A 16291-nucleotide genomic window follows, 5' to 3' on the forward strand; every position below is an offset into this window, starting at 1 on the left:
GTGACAGCAGGCACCGTTTTTTTAGGAGCAAACATGTATGGTACAGACACAAGACTAGAACTGTTCCAAGTGAATCCCTTCATGAAAAGAACCAGGCCTGCTACAGCAAAGGGAAGAAAGCTCATTGTTCTTTTCCTAGTTGCAGGTATCAATCTCAGTACATAATTCAGGTTTGTCAGGTGGAGGAACTTCACCTTTTTTACAAACTGACTCCTTGTGGATAAAATTTGCCAACTGAATCAGAAATTGGGTGTGTTTTCCTTGGACTATAAATGAAGAGCATTTCAGGCTGGCACAAACAGTTCCAGCTCAAGGTTCTCTGCTATCATCTGACAGTTCTGCAGTTGGCCTTCCCATGACTCCCCATCCCAAAATTTTGCCTGAGAAGCCAGGAAACTTACTAAGTTATTTAACAGTTCGACTGGCTTGTTTGGAGAGTGCCACTGTGGCAGTTTCTGAGCCTGGCAGGGAAAGACAGACTGAAATCATCTGAGTGGGGAATCAGCATCAAGTGTTAAAATCCTTATTCTGTTAAGAGCTATTCTCACATTTAATTTGGTTGGTGGCTGAAGGTTAACTGTTGCTGTGTTCAACACTGTTGTGGCATTCTTTCAACTCACTTTTATGAAAAAGTCCTATGCTAAAAAGACAGAGAACTTTGTAGTTAAAGCAAGTGTAATAATCTGAAAAGATGACCTTTTCTGAGTATGAAAGTGATTTTTCCTACCTAAAGGTCTCTGCCTCCTTTGTAAAAGGAGCTAGATTGCTATTTAACCTTTGAAAATGGATTTCCATCCAACAGAAAGTATTGCATTTTAGAGACCTTCACAATGAAATATTTTGGTGTCAGAGTGGAAAAATTGAGAGCAACCTTTCAACCAAGGTATTAAGGTGACAGAAACTGTAGTAGAAATTTGTGTGAAAACAAGAAATGAAATCTTGACCTAGGTTTGGTTTCATCACAGAGTTTAATTTGCAAGGATGGTAAAAAGTTTTTTTCCAGCCCATTGGATGTTCCAACTACCATATCATGTTTTTATGTAGTGTTTTTACTCTTTTATACTCTTGTAGGTCATCCACATATGCCAGTGTTGTGATACAGTAGCAATTCAATCTAGAGACTGAACAGTGTGGATCATCTGCAGATTATTACATTCTAGTAACACACAGGCAAGGTGAAAAACTGGGCAATGCCAGAGGGGCCATCTGTATAAATACACAAACTGTAAATAACTTGCCAGTAAACTGATAATTGAGTCAGTGATGAAACAAAGCTGCCTCTGGCGTTTGTTGTTCCTCTTTCTCTGTCCTATCCCTTTTCCTCAAGTTTACCAGGTAAAGAATTATGATTTATAGGTACTGGAACAATGGAAGATCACAAATATCACTTACAGATCTGCTTTTGAAAATGTTTTGAGACTAGAACTGATGCCTAGTGACTGGAGGATTTAAATTGTGTTATGTAGGTTTGTAAGTTTGGACTTTGGGACTAGCAGATTCAACAAAAATTACTGTTGTGGAGTTTTTTCCTCTCTCTAAAACAAAATGAACTTCTTTCCATTAACCTTTTTAGGTCACCTACCATGGCTGGAGGGCTGTTTGCCATGGATCGTGAGTACTTCAATGAGCTTGGGCAGTATGACAGTGGCATGGACATCTGGGGAGGAGAAAACCTGGAAATATCTTTTCGGGTAATCAGAGAATTTTCAACTCTGCAATTAAATGTTTGTGGCTTTTTGTTTGGTGGTGGAGTATTTCATAATACCTGTAAAGAAGCATAGGAAAGGGATAATCATGCAAGTTTTTGAAATTAGTTTATGAGCAATGTCTAATGAATTTCACAAGTGGATTAGGGATGTGTGGCTCACAGCAATATTGCTAATATATATATATATATAAGCTTAGTATGTTTCCTTAGACACCTATGGAGTTTTTTAGACACTTCAGTCTCCTTTCTGAGGACCTGGAAATGTAAAGGTTTCTGGAATTAAATTGAGAGGAGTAGAGGAGTGAGCTGGGTTGGAGAAATAATGAGAAAATCATAGTAAGATTTGAAAACGGTGCTGCATGGGGCTTCCTGTATTTTATCTCATCTTCCCTGTCACTCCACTGAAAGAAAACCAGCTTTTTGTGCTCAATGTCATGCTTATCTCTTTACTTTTGTAAAATGGATTCATCAACAGGTTGGACAAGAGTCTGCCTGAAAATGATATGCTGTCATGACAGATATGAAAAGGGGATTAAAAAGTGAAGTTAGTATAAAAAAAACAAACCTAAAACCAGACACACAACCCCCAAAACTTTAGAGAAATCTGTCAATTAGAGAAATCAAGATTAGAGTTCAAAAATAAGAACTGGACTTTCTTACGTTTGAGTGACTTTAAAGGAGTGTGTACTGAATAAATAAAATCTTTCGATTTTCAGTATAAATGTAATTATTAGATATCTGAGTAAAAGTGTGTGGAGTGTGAGGAGATCATTGTTGTTACCTTGTAATACACAGTTTCAATAAAAAGGGCATTGAAAAATTGGAGTATATTCAGAGAACTTAGAGTTTCTGGAAGTCCCCAGCTTCCTGGGGGAGAGTTGGAAAGAAGTTGAGTCTTTATCTTGTCTAGGAGGAGTTTTAAAAGTGACTTGATTATAAACTGCTAATGTGAGAAGATTTTCTGGAACTGGAGAACACAGTAGTCCAGCAAAGGACTAATATTGGTAATTTTCTGGAAGATAAAGTTAAAAAAGAAATTTTAAAAAAAGAAATGGAAGTAGAGTGTACATAAAATGTAGATCTGTGGTGCCGCAAAGACTCCTAAATGTAGCATCTGAATGGGAACAGTGTTTCTGAGGTCCCATATCTTAACAGAAACAAATAGCTCTGCCCAGTAAGTTTAGTTGAAAACTTAACTTACTTCGTTGAAAAGCTCTCCAGGCTCCCTGGATGCCAAAGACTGGTCTTTGTTATATGTCACAGAACTGTGAACAATCTTCATGCAGGTAAATCAATTTAGGGAACTTAATCTGCAGGATGAGTCCTAGCACATATATTTCAGTCTTTTCTGATAGGTCATTAGAGCCTAACATTTTAGAAAATTTTCTGTTTGTCTCTTGAAAGCCATGATGTGTTTTGTGGAAAGTGTGGTCATGTGAGAAAAATAGTCTTTTGTAACATGGAGATCTCAAAATTTAATTTGTCAGAAAACATGACATGGTAGGCCAACATTGCTGACACCTCATCCTGCATGATGTATAACCCTACCTTGAAGAAGGGGATGAGATAGTGAACAATCTGAACAATGAGCCATGTTCTGCTTTTGTATGGACAGATCTGGATGTGTGGTGGCAGACTCCTGATCATCCCCTGCTCCAGGGTGGGACACATTTTCCGTAAGAGGCGTCCCTATGGCTCACCTGGGGGACAGGACACTATGGCTCATAACTCACTGAGGCTGGCACATGTGTGGATGGATGAATACAAGGTAAGAGACAATTCTAGGTCATGAAATAAGGTTATTAAATGATTATTAACTGGCTTGTTTGTCAAAGGATTGTGTCACAGTGGGATCTGTTACACCTCTGATGGGGTTTTCCTTCTGTAGTCTGAACTCCTAATGTTAGTTTTGACAGGAATTCCTAAATTCTGTAGAATTGTCATTTGGCTTTTGAGTGCTCAAGTCTCCTCCTTGTTACTTTACTGCCTGCAGGAGATTGAGTTCTATGCCTTTTTAGAAAAGCAAAAGATGATGGATGAGCTTTTGTAAGCTCTGCATTGCTTTATGTCCAAACAGTATTACGTGGCAGCCATGCACTGTACCTTCAGGTAATTTCCATGTTGGTGAGACAGGGATTGTTTTTGGCTGCTTGTTTGCTTTCTGTTTTAATTAGCAATCTGCTTCTTAGTCTGTCTTGCCCTGGAAGAGCAATCAGGATTGACTTCTGGATTCAAAGGCAAGTGTATTCCTTCCTTGTCTTCAGATCTTGATACTGATGCTTTTGAGCATAGATCAGGTGTTTGTGAATCCCTCATCTCTGAGATACTAAACAACATTTTTCCCTCTGGGACCATAGGATTTGCTGTGTGCTCAGCTTCTGTGGTGCCTACAATTTCTATATGAGATATATTTTATTAATTTTATGTTCTTTGGAGGTTTATGTTTCAAACCCCATCCTTTACCTTGATGTTCAATTCGAGGAATCCATTAGAGGCCATTAATTTTTATCTCCATTCTCCATCTCTGTAATGCTTTGGTAGTTCTGATCTATCACTTTTACTGATGTCTGGGCACAGTTGTTTTGTGATTAATTATGGCTTTCTCTGAAGCTTGGACTTGATTCTTTGTTATAATTTCCAGCTGATACTGTTTTGTTCAGCAAGCACTTGAACTGCTGATTCCAGCAGTCTCTTATCACAGATTTGTGTCCAGAACTTTTCCAGCTGTTTCTAGTCTGATTCTCTGATAGCTGCCAGAGAATGTATGGAAGACAAGCTTGGAAATATATTTGTTTTTATAAGAATAATGCAAATATTTAGGGCCAGTATAATTTACCAAAGCAATCTAATGATGCACAGTACAAAGATAAGACTTAAAGGAGTAAATATCAGTATTTAATAAATGAAATGGCATAAGGGAAATGATTCAGCAAAATTTTCATAACTGTCAAAAGCAAAATGCAGAAATATAAGTTCATGTATACAGTGGTAATAAATAACATGTGAAAGGTAGGATACCAACATTTGAACTTCAGCCAGGAAAGAGGCAGTTGGAATAGCAGAGCTACTTTTTGAAGCAGACCAGTTTCTGATTGTGATGTCCAGTCTGTCTCCAGACTTCTCAGAACTGGCCATCAGTCCAATGTACACCAAGTACACACTTCCCCTTCCTCTGCTATTAAAATAGCAGTGATACATCGAGCACATCCAAATGCTCAAAGATCTTGATGAGGAGAGATGTGTAACTTATCCAGAGGTGTCTGTCATCTGAGTATCAGATAGCAGGAGGTAATTGAAAACTGTCAGAACCACATCATGGTGGGTGAATTCCAGATGTCTCCTAGAGATTAAGCCAACAAAATAACATAGATCAGTGCCCTGAAAACTGAATTCTAAATGGTACCTAGTAAACAAATAATTGTGTAAATACAATGTTTTTTCTATGGGCTTTGTAAATCTATCTGGAATTAAATGCTGAAAGGGGATTTTTTTTTTCTAGTTTTAGCTATAGTATTTGTACCATGCTGTACATTCACGAGTTCCTGTTTGTCCCCATTGTCTCTTCATTGGAGTCAAATATCATATGAGTTTGGGTTGGAATCTTCATCTGTCTTTGCCTAGCCTGTAAGATTCTGAATATTATCATAAAATAGAATGTGAAAAAATAACACTGTGGGAGCCTTTTTGGTGATGATGCAGATGAATGGAAAGAACTGGGCTTCCCAGAAAGCCCAGGTGATGGTTCTGATTATTCACATGAATAAGATGTGGTCCTACTGAACTTCATGATATTTGTCCCATTTATAGGTCTATTCTGGAATGGTTTTATCCTGATTGTTTGGAAAGCTGGAAACACAAGACAAAGCACATTTGAATCCCATGACAATGAAAACAATTCATTGAACAATCAAAATAATTTCAAGAAACCTTTGTTAGATGAGGCTGACGATACATGCATCTGTTTTATAGTTAATGACTTTAGGATGCCTGTATTGCCAATGGCAGTAAAGTCAGGGGCTGATTCGTTTCTTCCTCAAGCTGGCATCTAAAAAAGATCAGCAAATTTGTACCGAGAAGTGTCTTCATCAAAAAAACCCCTCAGTTTGAAAGATTAGCTCAGAGTTAGGCAAGGTTAAATCTCACTTCCTATGGTAATCCAAGCATTGCAATTTCCTACTCCAGTTTCAAAGTTACTGGTTGAAAACACTAGCAAAATGAAATGAACTTTTGGGAGTTCTGGAAACAGCAAAAAATTGGGAATCAGTAATCTGAAATTCTTCTCCCCTTTTCCACAACCTGTTTCCCTTAAATACAGGAGCAGTATTTTGCTTTGAGACCTGAGCTGAGGATGAGGAGCTATGGAAATATCACCGACCGTGTAGAGCTGAGAAAGAGATTGAACTGCAAGTCATTTAAGTGGTATTTAGATAACATCTATCCTGAGATGCAAATATCTGGGCCCAATGCCAAAGCTCCACAGCCAGTTTTTATTAACAGAGCGCAGAAACGACCAAAAATAATCCAGCGTGGAAGGGTAAGAAAAACTTAAATATATAGAATTCTGGTGTGTTAATTATTATGAGACTTTTTAATGAAAGATTTGCTCAAATACAACAAAAATAGTCTGTTTCCATAAGTTTTGCAAGAAGCTGTCTTGAAAATAACAAGATTTTTGTCAAACAACTTTCAATCTGATCTCTATTTCAGGTCATCCTCAGACTAGATACTGTTCCGTGAGGTTTCTTACCTCAAAGCTCTGAGTTGGGAATTTTTTTGTCTTTAGAATGTGCATTCATGGCTGTTGATTCTGAAGATGAATTTGGATAGAGAGAAATTTGGCCTCAAATATTCACGCTCTGTTGGTTTATGATAAGAGTACAGTGTAATTAGTTTCCAAACTCTGCTTTTACTGGGTAATTTTCTGCAAAGGTAAACGTTTGCATCTGAGACTGATGATGGCTTTTCTAGTCTTGACTATTACCTAATTAACAAAAAATTAGTTTTTCTCCTCTCTTTTTTTTTTTTCTTTAAAGTAGAAGTGAAGAGAGAATTTTTTAATGTGTATTCATGAAGGAAATCATGATTAAATTCATGCCTTAGCTCTGACACCTTTGCTTATGGGTTTGTATGCAGTCAAAGCTACCAGACAGTTGCATCTGCTCTTTCCAGTGTCGAATTCACTTGATGTGTGCTTTTTATGCTTCCCAGAAATAATGGATAATTTCAAACCCAAGACAACTTTCTCAATGTCTTCTCTGTGAAAGAGAATACTCTGGAATAAGCTGTTTCATGTGCGCACAGATTATGGTTAGCAGGTTCCTTTCTAGCTCAATAGTTGGAAGCATTTAGTAGTGATGTCCCCACAGGGGACACAGGCTGCAGTAGCTGCTGACAATTGCTGGTTCTGCAAGAAGTGAGTCAGGAGGACCTGTGTTCATGCAGGACCTATTGACACCATTAGATTTCTTGCTTGGAAGCAGCTGTCTAGTAATCCATCATTTGTGCAGTATTTTTATAGCAATATCCCAGCCAAGCTGTGAAGTTAGTTATGTGGTTTCCCTGAATAAAACTGATACAATGGGCTGATTCCCCTAGTTGTTGGATGCTGTTACTCCCCTAGTCAGACCTTTATTTCTCCTTTTTTCTCCTTTTTTCAATATTTAATAGCTTTCTCCTTTCATTCAGGCAGAAAGTTAACTGAGGAATTGTTGATGTTGGAGAGAGCTACTTGAGGGATCTGAATATCTCAGCAACACTTAATCTTCCCAGCAGTTATTTACTATGGTTTAATTTTGAGAAAAACTCTGTGCACCCCTTAAGAAATGGGGAGAAGAAGCAGAAAAATGCAGTTTCTTGGCTTGCTTCTCTGGGGTTCAAGAATTATACCCAGCATTGTATGAGAGAGTCAGCTTTGGCTCTGATGATTGTATAAACTATTTCCAGATGCCTGCAAGGAACAGAACGATCAGCCAATGTCACCACTGCGTGCCAGACTCTTTAGGATTTGGGAGGAATCGCTCCAAATCTCAATTTATTCTCAAAAACTAATTGGGCCACAGATAAGTGGTGGTTTGACAGCTGGGAAGAAATGTAATGATCACAAATGGTGGCAGTTGTTACCAGTGTTACCAAATGCTGGCCATCATGGCCAATAAAAACAAGGACAAAAATCATACAAAACTCACGTACTCTGTGCTTTAAAAGCCTTCTGTTGAGTGAGGAATGATGAAAATGAGATCCCTTCTAGATCTGGGGTGTGAGGAAATATTAGTGAGAATGTTTTGTGTAATTTGTTGGGACAGCTGTTTCCAGAAATGGTGTTTAGTGAAAAATGTTATTTGGTATTTACACTAATTGGTCCTATCATGCGACTGAGCAGTTTGTTCCTTTTATTACTGGAAGTGTATTTTGGTTTCTAAAAATTTGTAGAGTCAATAGAAATGCCAAGACAGCTATGGATGTCTTCATAATAAAATTCAGCTGGCTAGTTAATCAGCCTGGCCTGGAGTTCAGAACAGTAAATTCTTTTTTCCTCTACATCCAGCTCCAGATTGGAAATAAGTATTTTTAATGTGGGTGTCAGATCTGAGGCCCTGCCATCTCTCAGCTCATGGTGTGCAGGCAGTGTTTGCTGTCTGAAGAGCCTGATCCCCACCACATTAGGAGAAGAAGGATATTCAGGCTGAAAAGAAGTCTTCTGCTGGCCAGCAGTTAGTTCAGGGCATGTAATTTAATGTCAGAATTAGAGATGTTTTGTTTCTCTGAGTACCTCTGTGGTGATACCTCGAGATCTTCATGATTTTTTGATTCTTGAAATAGAACAACCTAAACTTCGTACAGCAGAAAATGTCTTGGATGTCTCTTAGGGTGGGCATCATTGTTCAAATCACGAGAGATTGCCAACTTGCTGAGAGCCTCCTTGTTTGCTTTGATGGTAGATGCTTACAGTTCTGCATGACAGGACAGGCTTCTGATCTGAATTCAGTCTTCTGATACAACATTCCCCTAAATCCTGACTAGGCAGGGCATTTGAGCAAAGATAGCATTTGCGTGTTCGTAAAATGTTTTCTTCCCTGATCCATCAGTAAAATACCATAGCAGATAACAGTGGCTTTTCAGTTGTGTAAATGCTCTTGAAAATCAATTTGCAAACAACATAAATCTTTGAAGTTGTTTTTATTTCAGTAATTCATTCTCCTTTCTCAGGGAGGCTGTCCTGTTCCATGAAGAGAGGCTGTAGGAGGAGACTTATGTTTAAGCTAAACTATAGAAAAATGCAGTTTATACAGTACAGTCAATATTCCTGAGCAGAATTTGTGGGGCCTCAGACTTCCATTGAGAGTGAAGAGAGCAAAGAACCTTCACAGAATATGATGAGTGTGTGCAGAGCCAGGATGTGTGTATTGCACTTGTACCAGAGGGAGAAATCTTGATGTAATTAGAAAGCAAATTGGAACTGTTTAATGCAGTTTTTTCTCCAAATTATCTGAGAAACAGAATGGTATTTTAAAAGGGAAGATTTTTTTTATTACTGGAAGTGTTGGCTGAGTTGTTTTGAGCACACTAGGGATCTAGGGCTTTGAGCACACTTTCAGATCTAAGGCTGTTGTTTTCTCTGACTATCAAACTGTTTTCCTTTCATAGCTGTATCACCTCCAAACCAACAAATGCCTGGTTGCCCAGGGCCACCCAAGTCAGAAAGGAGGCCTGGTGGTGGTTCGGGAATGTGACTACAACGATCAGAACCAGGTATGAGATTCCCAACTCTATTAAGTAGTGATTCATGTCTTTAAAATGACCAGTATGTTTTCCTGCTGGCAAAGTGCCCTGGTGTGACATCTCATCAGCAGACAGGCTGCTTACCAAGGGTCATTCAAACCACGGGGCTGGCCAAGGACACTGGAGCTCCTACTAATGCTGAGTGTTGGATATTATAATTTCCTGTCTTTATGGCATGAATCTCTGTGTTTGGCTGAAGGCTGCCCTAAAGTGGCTCCTGACAGGTTCATAATCCACTGATTGGCACTTCAGAATTTGTAGCAGCTCTTTCAGTCGGGTCCTCATACTGGAATTTAAAGCAGCCTTTTCCTGCCCTGCTTGTGTTTGTGTACTGTACAGTCAGTCCTCTGCTGCTGGAGTGGCTGTATTTTGGGGTAAATGAATGATTTGTTGTTAAATAGAAGGAATTCAGAAGATTCTTTGGCTCCAGGTGAATTGCTGATCTGGGGATTAATTAGGGATGGGTGTGAAAGCCTAATGAGAATTTTTGTATTACTACATGAAGCCTTTGCTGTTTCACTTCTTTCAGGTGACAGAAATTCAGGACTTGGATAAAAAGTCTCCAGGGTAGAGAGATCTTCAGCTAATGCCATAAAGGCTTACCTAGCTGAGAACTACACTGAGAACATTATGATTTAGGAGCCCATGGGATATGATTCTAAAAGCTAGGTTGGATCTAAAGAGAAAAGTAATCAAAGACACAGAGTAAATGGAGCATGGGACGTAAAGCAGCATAGCTTTAGTAAAGGTGGGTTGTGCTGGACTAACTTGATACTCTATGACACAGGCAACAGTTTTCAGGGAATGGAAACTGCAGCAGTGGAAGCAGAGTGATTTGTGATAGTCCCAACAAAATGCTGTGTACTTTGTCACCTGATGGGACTTTCTGCCTCCTACTTGTGGCCTCACCAGCTGAGTGTGACAGAGGAAGACGGAGGAATTGTGAGGGGTGTTTGCAGTTCACTGGATGTGTGGCTGGCTCTTGACACATGGCCTCCAGGCCCAGTTGTCAGACAAGAACCAGGAATGCATCTTTATGCTTCACCTCTGGAACACTGAGAAATCATTACTATGACCAAATTGTGAGTCCCTGTGTGAAAGGTGGATTAATTAAAGTTGGAGTGGGAATGAAGGTTTTCCTATTTGATCTATTCCATTAGCTTTAAGATGGTCAGCAAGTCTTGCAAATATGAAGACTGTGTAAGTGTAATAGTAACTGACAGGCACCATCATCACCAAGTGATTGTACATTTGCAGTGCCAAAGCTACAGTGCTGCTTTCTGAGCCATTGTGTCTTTGGCTGAGAAAGCAAAAATGACTGCCTGGGCATGATGTCCACACAGTTGTGCTTCCCTTCTCCTTGCTGCAATATTTCTCATAATGAAGTGCCACATGCCTGAAGGAGAAAGTCTGTTGGTTTTCCATATCAAAACCTTTTTCTGACTTCTTTTTATCTAGGAGAGCAAACTTCATTTAGCCCTTTGGTGCTGAGAAAGACAAAGCCGTGCTCTGAGTGTTGATCTTTGGCTTCTTTTCTCATGAATCTGATTTACTAGTGGTAAATTTAGCCATTAGTTCTCATAAAAAAACTGGCTGTGCTACCTTCTTTCACAATGATTTTGTTCTCCAACCAAGTATGTCAACCAACACTATGTTTTTCTGCTATTAGACTTATTTTGTTCTCCTAATAAATCCCAAGAGTGCATTCAGCCAACTTGCTGTCATAACCTCTTGAACAATCTTACTATAGCTATGTGAGAACAATGTAGAGAAACATGACACTTATTTAGCAGCTTCTGCTTATAAAAATAGCAAGAAACATCCTCACTGTTGGAGGCTTTTAACTTATTTCATTCAACTCATTGGCATTTTCAGCTGGTTTTGCTCTAGAATTATCTGTTTTATGCCTTTGTCCTAAGACAAAAGCCTGTGTTTGGTCTGGTGAATGCATGCGAGAGCTGACCAGCCTCGCTAAAGTCATGGGACTGGCCTTAAAAGCAATTTCGTTTTGCCTTTAGTTTATGCTTGCTTCGTTTTCTCTACCCTTCATGGCTGCTAAGGAATTTCAAATTCTCACTTAACTTGGATTTAAAAGAAATAACAGGTATTATGTAGCTTTCAATTGTATCAACATTATGGGTGTTCCTTTTCATTGTAGTTGACTTAGATGGTCATCATTAGGTGGAGTTGAAAATGAGTAAAGTGCATCACACTCTCCTGTTTTCTCAGGCTTGACTGACATTCGGTTCATATTTTTGCTATAGAAAGAAATAATAACGGAAGTGGTTCTCTTATCTAAAAAATATATTAAAAACTATTATGAAAACTAGGATGCTCCATTAACTGTAACAGAAATAGTCTGGGATAATTCTGGGGACTTGAACAGAAATTTAGGAATAAGTAAGAAAATCTTGTTAAAAATAGCACCAGTGGAAGAGGTGATGGCATCTTATAGAACAGAGGTTTGAAGTGACAGAAGAGGCATCTGTGCTCTGGACCTTGAAAAAATAGTGTACTCAAGCACAGGACTTGAAAAAAGGTCTGTTAACACTCCTGTAGCATTTACTGAATGTAAGAATATGTCCTTTACAAGCTGTTCAAGACTCAGAGACTACAAGGTTTTGCTCCCATGTGCAATTCTTCTGTAAGATCTATCTCCCTAACTCTCTAGATCATGGTTATTAGTTTGCTTTTCTGACACTGCACGTGTCAGAGCGAGTGTGAAGAAGTGCAAATTCAGTCTTGCTGCTTTTCCACAAACTATTGAAGGAACAGTTCTTTGGTCCCTCTAATGACTGTTGTGGATTATCAGTGGCACACTGAACTGTGGAGCAGAAGGCTCATACCTGCTTAGGAATGACCCTCAGGAGGATGTTGGATTTTCAGAGTAGCAATGGCTTCAAACAATGATTACAGACCACCAAACTTGGCTGTTTGTGGTGATTGCCACAGGCCGTTTGGTGCTGTGATGTCATTGGTATCTATAATAACAGGAGTGAAGTATCTGCAAACCGCTGTGATGGTGCAAATTGCTGGGCACATCTCCTCCTCAGGGCTGAGGCAGCTCTTATGTGCTCTTAAGCTGAATTTTTATCTTTTACGAACTGTCTGACGGAATAATATAGCAGTGCCAAGCTAAGCAAGAGATTGTAACTGTTGGAAGTACTGGAGTACTACATGGGTGGTGGCAGGGATTTTCTTTCAAACAAAGGGCTGTTTCTGCAGTAGTTACTGTCTTGTATTTACTGAAAATTTTCAGTGTATTTCTCTAGTGCTAATGCAATTTGCAGATCAGATAAAAATGTGTATCCACAAAGCTTTGCCAGTTGGCCAGCCATACCTTTTGCTGCACTTCACTGATCTCTGAAAGCCAAAGGGTAGGCAGATGCTTCCTGGCTTATTCATAGCATTTTGAAATTCAGGAGAAGGCTGTGGGATTTGTCTGAGTTACATGGATGAAGTAAAGTCCTGAAGGTACTGAAGTCTTAGGAAGCCCAGTCTTAAATCTGTGAAGAACTTAAAATACATTTTGAGAGGTCTGAATTAAACATCCAGTTCTTCCTAAAGCTGCACCTGTGTAAAAGTAGCTTAGACTAACAGAGCTCATACTTTGGACCTCTTCCCATTTATTTTGTCCACAAGATCTACTGTAGCACATGCTATACACCTGCCTGAAGAGGTCCGTGCACCTTTCATTTTATCCTGTTGGCTGTATTGAGAGATAGGGGAAAAAAGCTGCTTGAAAGAGGCCAGTCCTACAGCATTCACCAAATTAAGTATTTTATTTAACCACTAACATGATCAATTTCATTATGGAGAGATGATTTTTCCATAACATCTGCAATTTAGGTTTTATTTGAAAACAGAAATGATTCATTGTATGATTCTAATAGCATCTCATTGATTTTGTTTGACACCAGTGACTTTCCTTAGACCTTTGAAGCAGATGGTTGCCATGTGTCTCTGGGGGACAGCAACTAAGGGTGCTGCTTTCCTATGTGTGGATACTGGACACAATCCCAGTTTTAGAAACCAAAGTCTTCACAGTGATGCTCTCCTAATTCTGCTGGTTAGGAAGTGCATGCAGGTTGAAAATATCCTGCACCTCCGTTACCTCCTTTTTTTAATAGATTAGATTTTTTAATGGTTTGGTTTGTGGGTGGTTTGTTTTTTTTTTTTTAGAAAATACATAGGAGGATAAAACAAGAGATCTCTCAGAAATGAGGCATAAAACCTGGGAAAGCACCTTTCTGCTTATAGTCTTTTGATACTGTGCTGCCTGACAGAAGTTTCTTTCCTATATGGGGCTGTTAACGGCCTTTAACAAGAGCTGAACATAATCCTTTTAGTCTTCAGCAGAAAATCAGTTAATAATTTTTGGAGTATGCTAAGGCTTGAAATTGTGTAACAAAGAAACCTCATGGGGTGGCTTTGCTTTCCTGGTGCTCGAATCTGTTAATAATCTGCAAGTTCATAGTGATACTCTAATCTGGATTTGGAACCAAATTTGGGGCTATTTTTCCTCTTTCCTTTGTTTTCTACACTAAGCACATAATTAGTTTGAAATTAATTTTGGCTGTCTTGTGTAAGCCTTTCTGGAGAAGTATCACACTGGATTTAACCACTGTCTTGTGTTCTTTGCCATTACTCAGCTTTAGATTGAAGGTCTGTCCGTGTGTCACTGAAGTCTTCTCTCTCCATTCTTACCAGTTCATCTCTTGTTTGGATTTGGCTCCATCATTATTCTTTTAATAGTGATTCTCTCTGGCAAGTCCTGCCATTTCTCCATTCTCTCCTTCCTCTTTAATCTTGCCATGACAGGGTTTAAACACAAAAGAGTATTTTAGAAGGCACAGAATGCCTGAGGTTAGGGCAAATTTTAACGTGATCCCTGCACTTCTTCCAAGGAGGCCTTCCTTGTGTTATAATAGTCACTGTGATAATGAGCTGTGTGCTTTCCAGTCATGCTGTCCAGCTGAGGCTGTGTCCTGCAGCAGTACCATCCCATGGCTAGTGCTTGTCCTGGTACTGTGCAAACTGCCGCTTGCTCCGAGCGGGACAGACGGAGCCTGATCGCGGGCGGGTGAATCCCCAGCTCGGGTTCGCCTCGCACCCCGATGGCTGATGCGTGTGAAGGAGGTAGGAAAAAGCAGAGGGCTTCTCGTGGGAGAAGAGAGTTTATTCCAGGGTGAGAGCCCACGAGGAGAGCCAGAGAGAGCAGAGCACTCAATGCTCAAAGAGGTTTCAAATCCTAAATTACATAACTTGCTCTCGCAGCTTGTGTTTCTGCTGTCCCACTGGGAGCAGCCCTATTCTGTAATGCACGTGAGGTGGCACACCGACCTCCCAGTCCTATTGCAGCAGGGAACCGGAGTGCCGACGCCTTGGCAGCCCCGGTGCAATTGGCATTGCTACCGGGAACGTTCCAACAAGCTAAGTTGAGCCATCGATTCTACCATCGAAATGTCCCGGCTTTGGTCCTCATGTTCCCTCTCTCACGCAGCCGAGCTGAGGCCATTGTGGCCACTTGCCCTGACTGTCAGAAATATCAAATTCCATCCCTAGGGTCCGGTGTGTGTCCAACGCGGTCTCAATAGCTGCCAGCTGTGGCAGACCGATGTGATGCACGTCCCCGAATTCGGGAGGTCTAAGTATGTCCACGTCTCCGTAGACACCTTCTCAGGAGCAGTTTTTGCCTCTTCCCATTGTGGGGAGAAGGCAAAAGATGTCATCAAACACTTTCTGTTGGCATTTGCCACCCTGGGAGTGCCAGCAGAAATCAAGACAGATAATGGTCCAGCATACGCCTTGAAGAACCTCCACCAGTTCTTCGACACGTGGCGAATCCCAAAGCCCAGCGCCCTTCAGAAGGCTGGTTTTAGTCTCGTAAGACAAAAAAAGAGACAAATCAAAATTTATGTGCGTGATATTCTGCCTGGAGTTTGATATACCATACTCTGACTGTGAAACTCATGCAGACTTAATGGAAAGAAAAAAAATTACTCACACAGCGGGCATGGCAAGTGCAGCACTGAGCTTGAGAAATGGGAACAGGGCTGGAACAGGAGCACACCAGAGGAACTTAGTGTGTCTGTAGGTACTTCAGGGATGGGTATGAGGGGCTCAGCTCTTCTTGTTCACAGGCTCAGAAGTCAGGGGGAAGAGAGTTGCCTTGCTCAACATCCCCAGAGGTTGGGAAGTGCTGTCCAGGTGCCCTGTGAATGCCAGGGCTCCACTGTGCATTTGGAATAGCTGTCATTGGGTGTTGAGCCAGATGGTCCCAGGATCTTCCCTGCACTGCAGGGCTACAAGTTTCCATTTACTTTCTTCTCTTTTCTCTACTCCTCTGTAACCCACGATATTTTGAGGTGCACTCCCCCAGGTTCCTTCATTTCTTTGCTTTTTGGTCTCCTGTTGGTTATGAGAGCTCCGGGTCCTCCACAGCACTGATCTTGGCCTAGGTCTTTGCTGGCCTGAAGGAGCTGAGCAAGGGAGGGAGGACCAGCAGCTCCTGCAGTTGGACCAGGCTGCTGTTCCTGCTTCCCTGAATGTCCTGCTGTGCCAGATGTGCCTTGCTCAGAGCAGCCCATAGAACCAGCAGGGTGTGGGCATGAATGGCAGCAACTGAAGGTGCCTGACACTTTTCTGTGCCAAGAGTAAAAATACCTGCTCTGCTCAAGCAGCATGTGGGAGAGGACAGACTGACAGCTTGAGTGTGTCCTTGCTGCTTGTTAGAGCTGACAGTGGTTTTCAGTGTGATCACAGAGAAAATCTTCTGTGAGGAGTTTGTTTTCAGTGCATTCC

At 40.6% G+C, this 16291-nt stretch overlaps 1 protein-coding gene across 4 annotated transcripts in view; it reads left to right on the forward strand.

Moving 5' to 3' along the window:
- GALNT11 (polypeptide N-acetylgalactosaminyltransferase 11) overlaps positions 1-16291 on the forward strand; it is a 47927-nt gene that overhangs the window by 27950 nt on the left and 3686 nt on the right. For all 4 annotated transcript variants that reach the window (XM_008643134.2, XM_017746746.1, XM_017746745.1 and 1 more), the window contains exons 7-10: positions 1574-1691; positions 3324-3476; positions 6024-6242; positions 9353-9457. In XM_008643134.2, the coding sequence (XP_008641356.1) occupies positions 1574-1691; positions 3324-3476; positions 6024-6242; positions 9353-9457 (595 nt within the window). The remainder of the gene's footprint in view (positions 1-1573; positions 1692-3323; positions 3477-6023; positions 6243-9352; positions 9458-16291) is intronic.

Source organism: Corvus brachyrhynchos, unplaced genomic scaffold, assembly GCF_000691975.1.
Source record: "Corvus brachyrhynchos isolate BGI_N302 unplaced genomic scaffold, ASM69197v1 scaffold18, whole genome shotgun sequence".
NCBI classification, from domain to species: Eukaryota; Metazoa; Chordata; class Aves; order Passeriformes; family Corvidae; genus Corvus; species Corvus brachyrhynchos.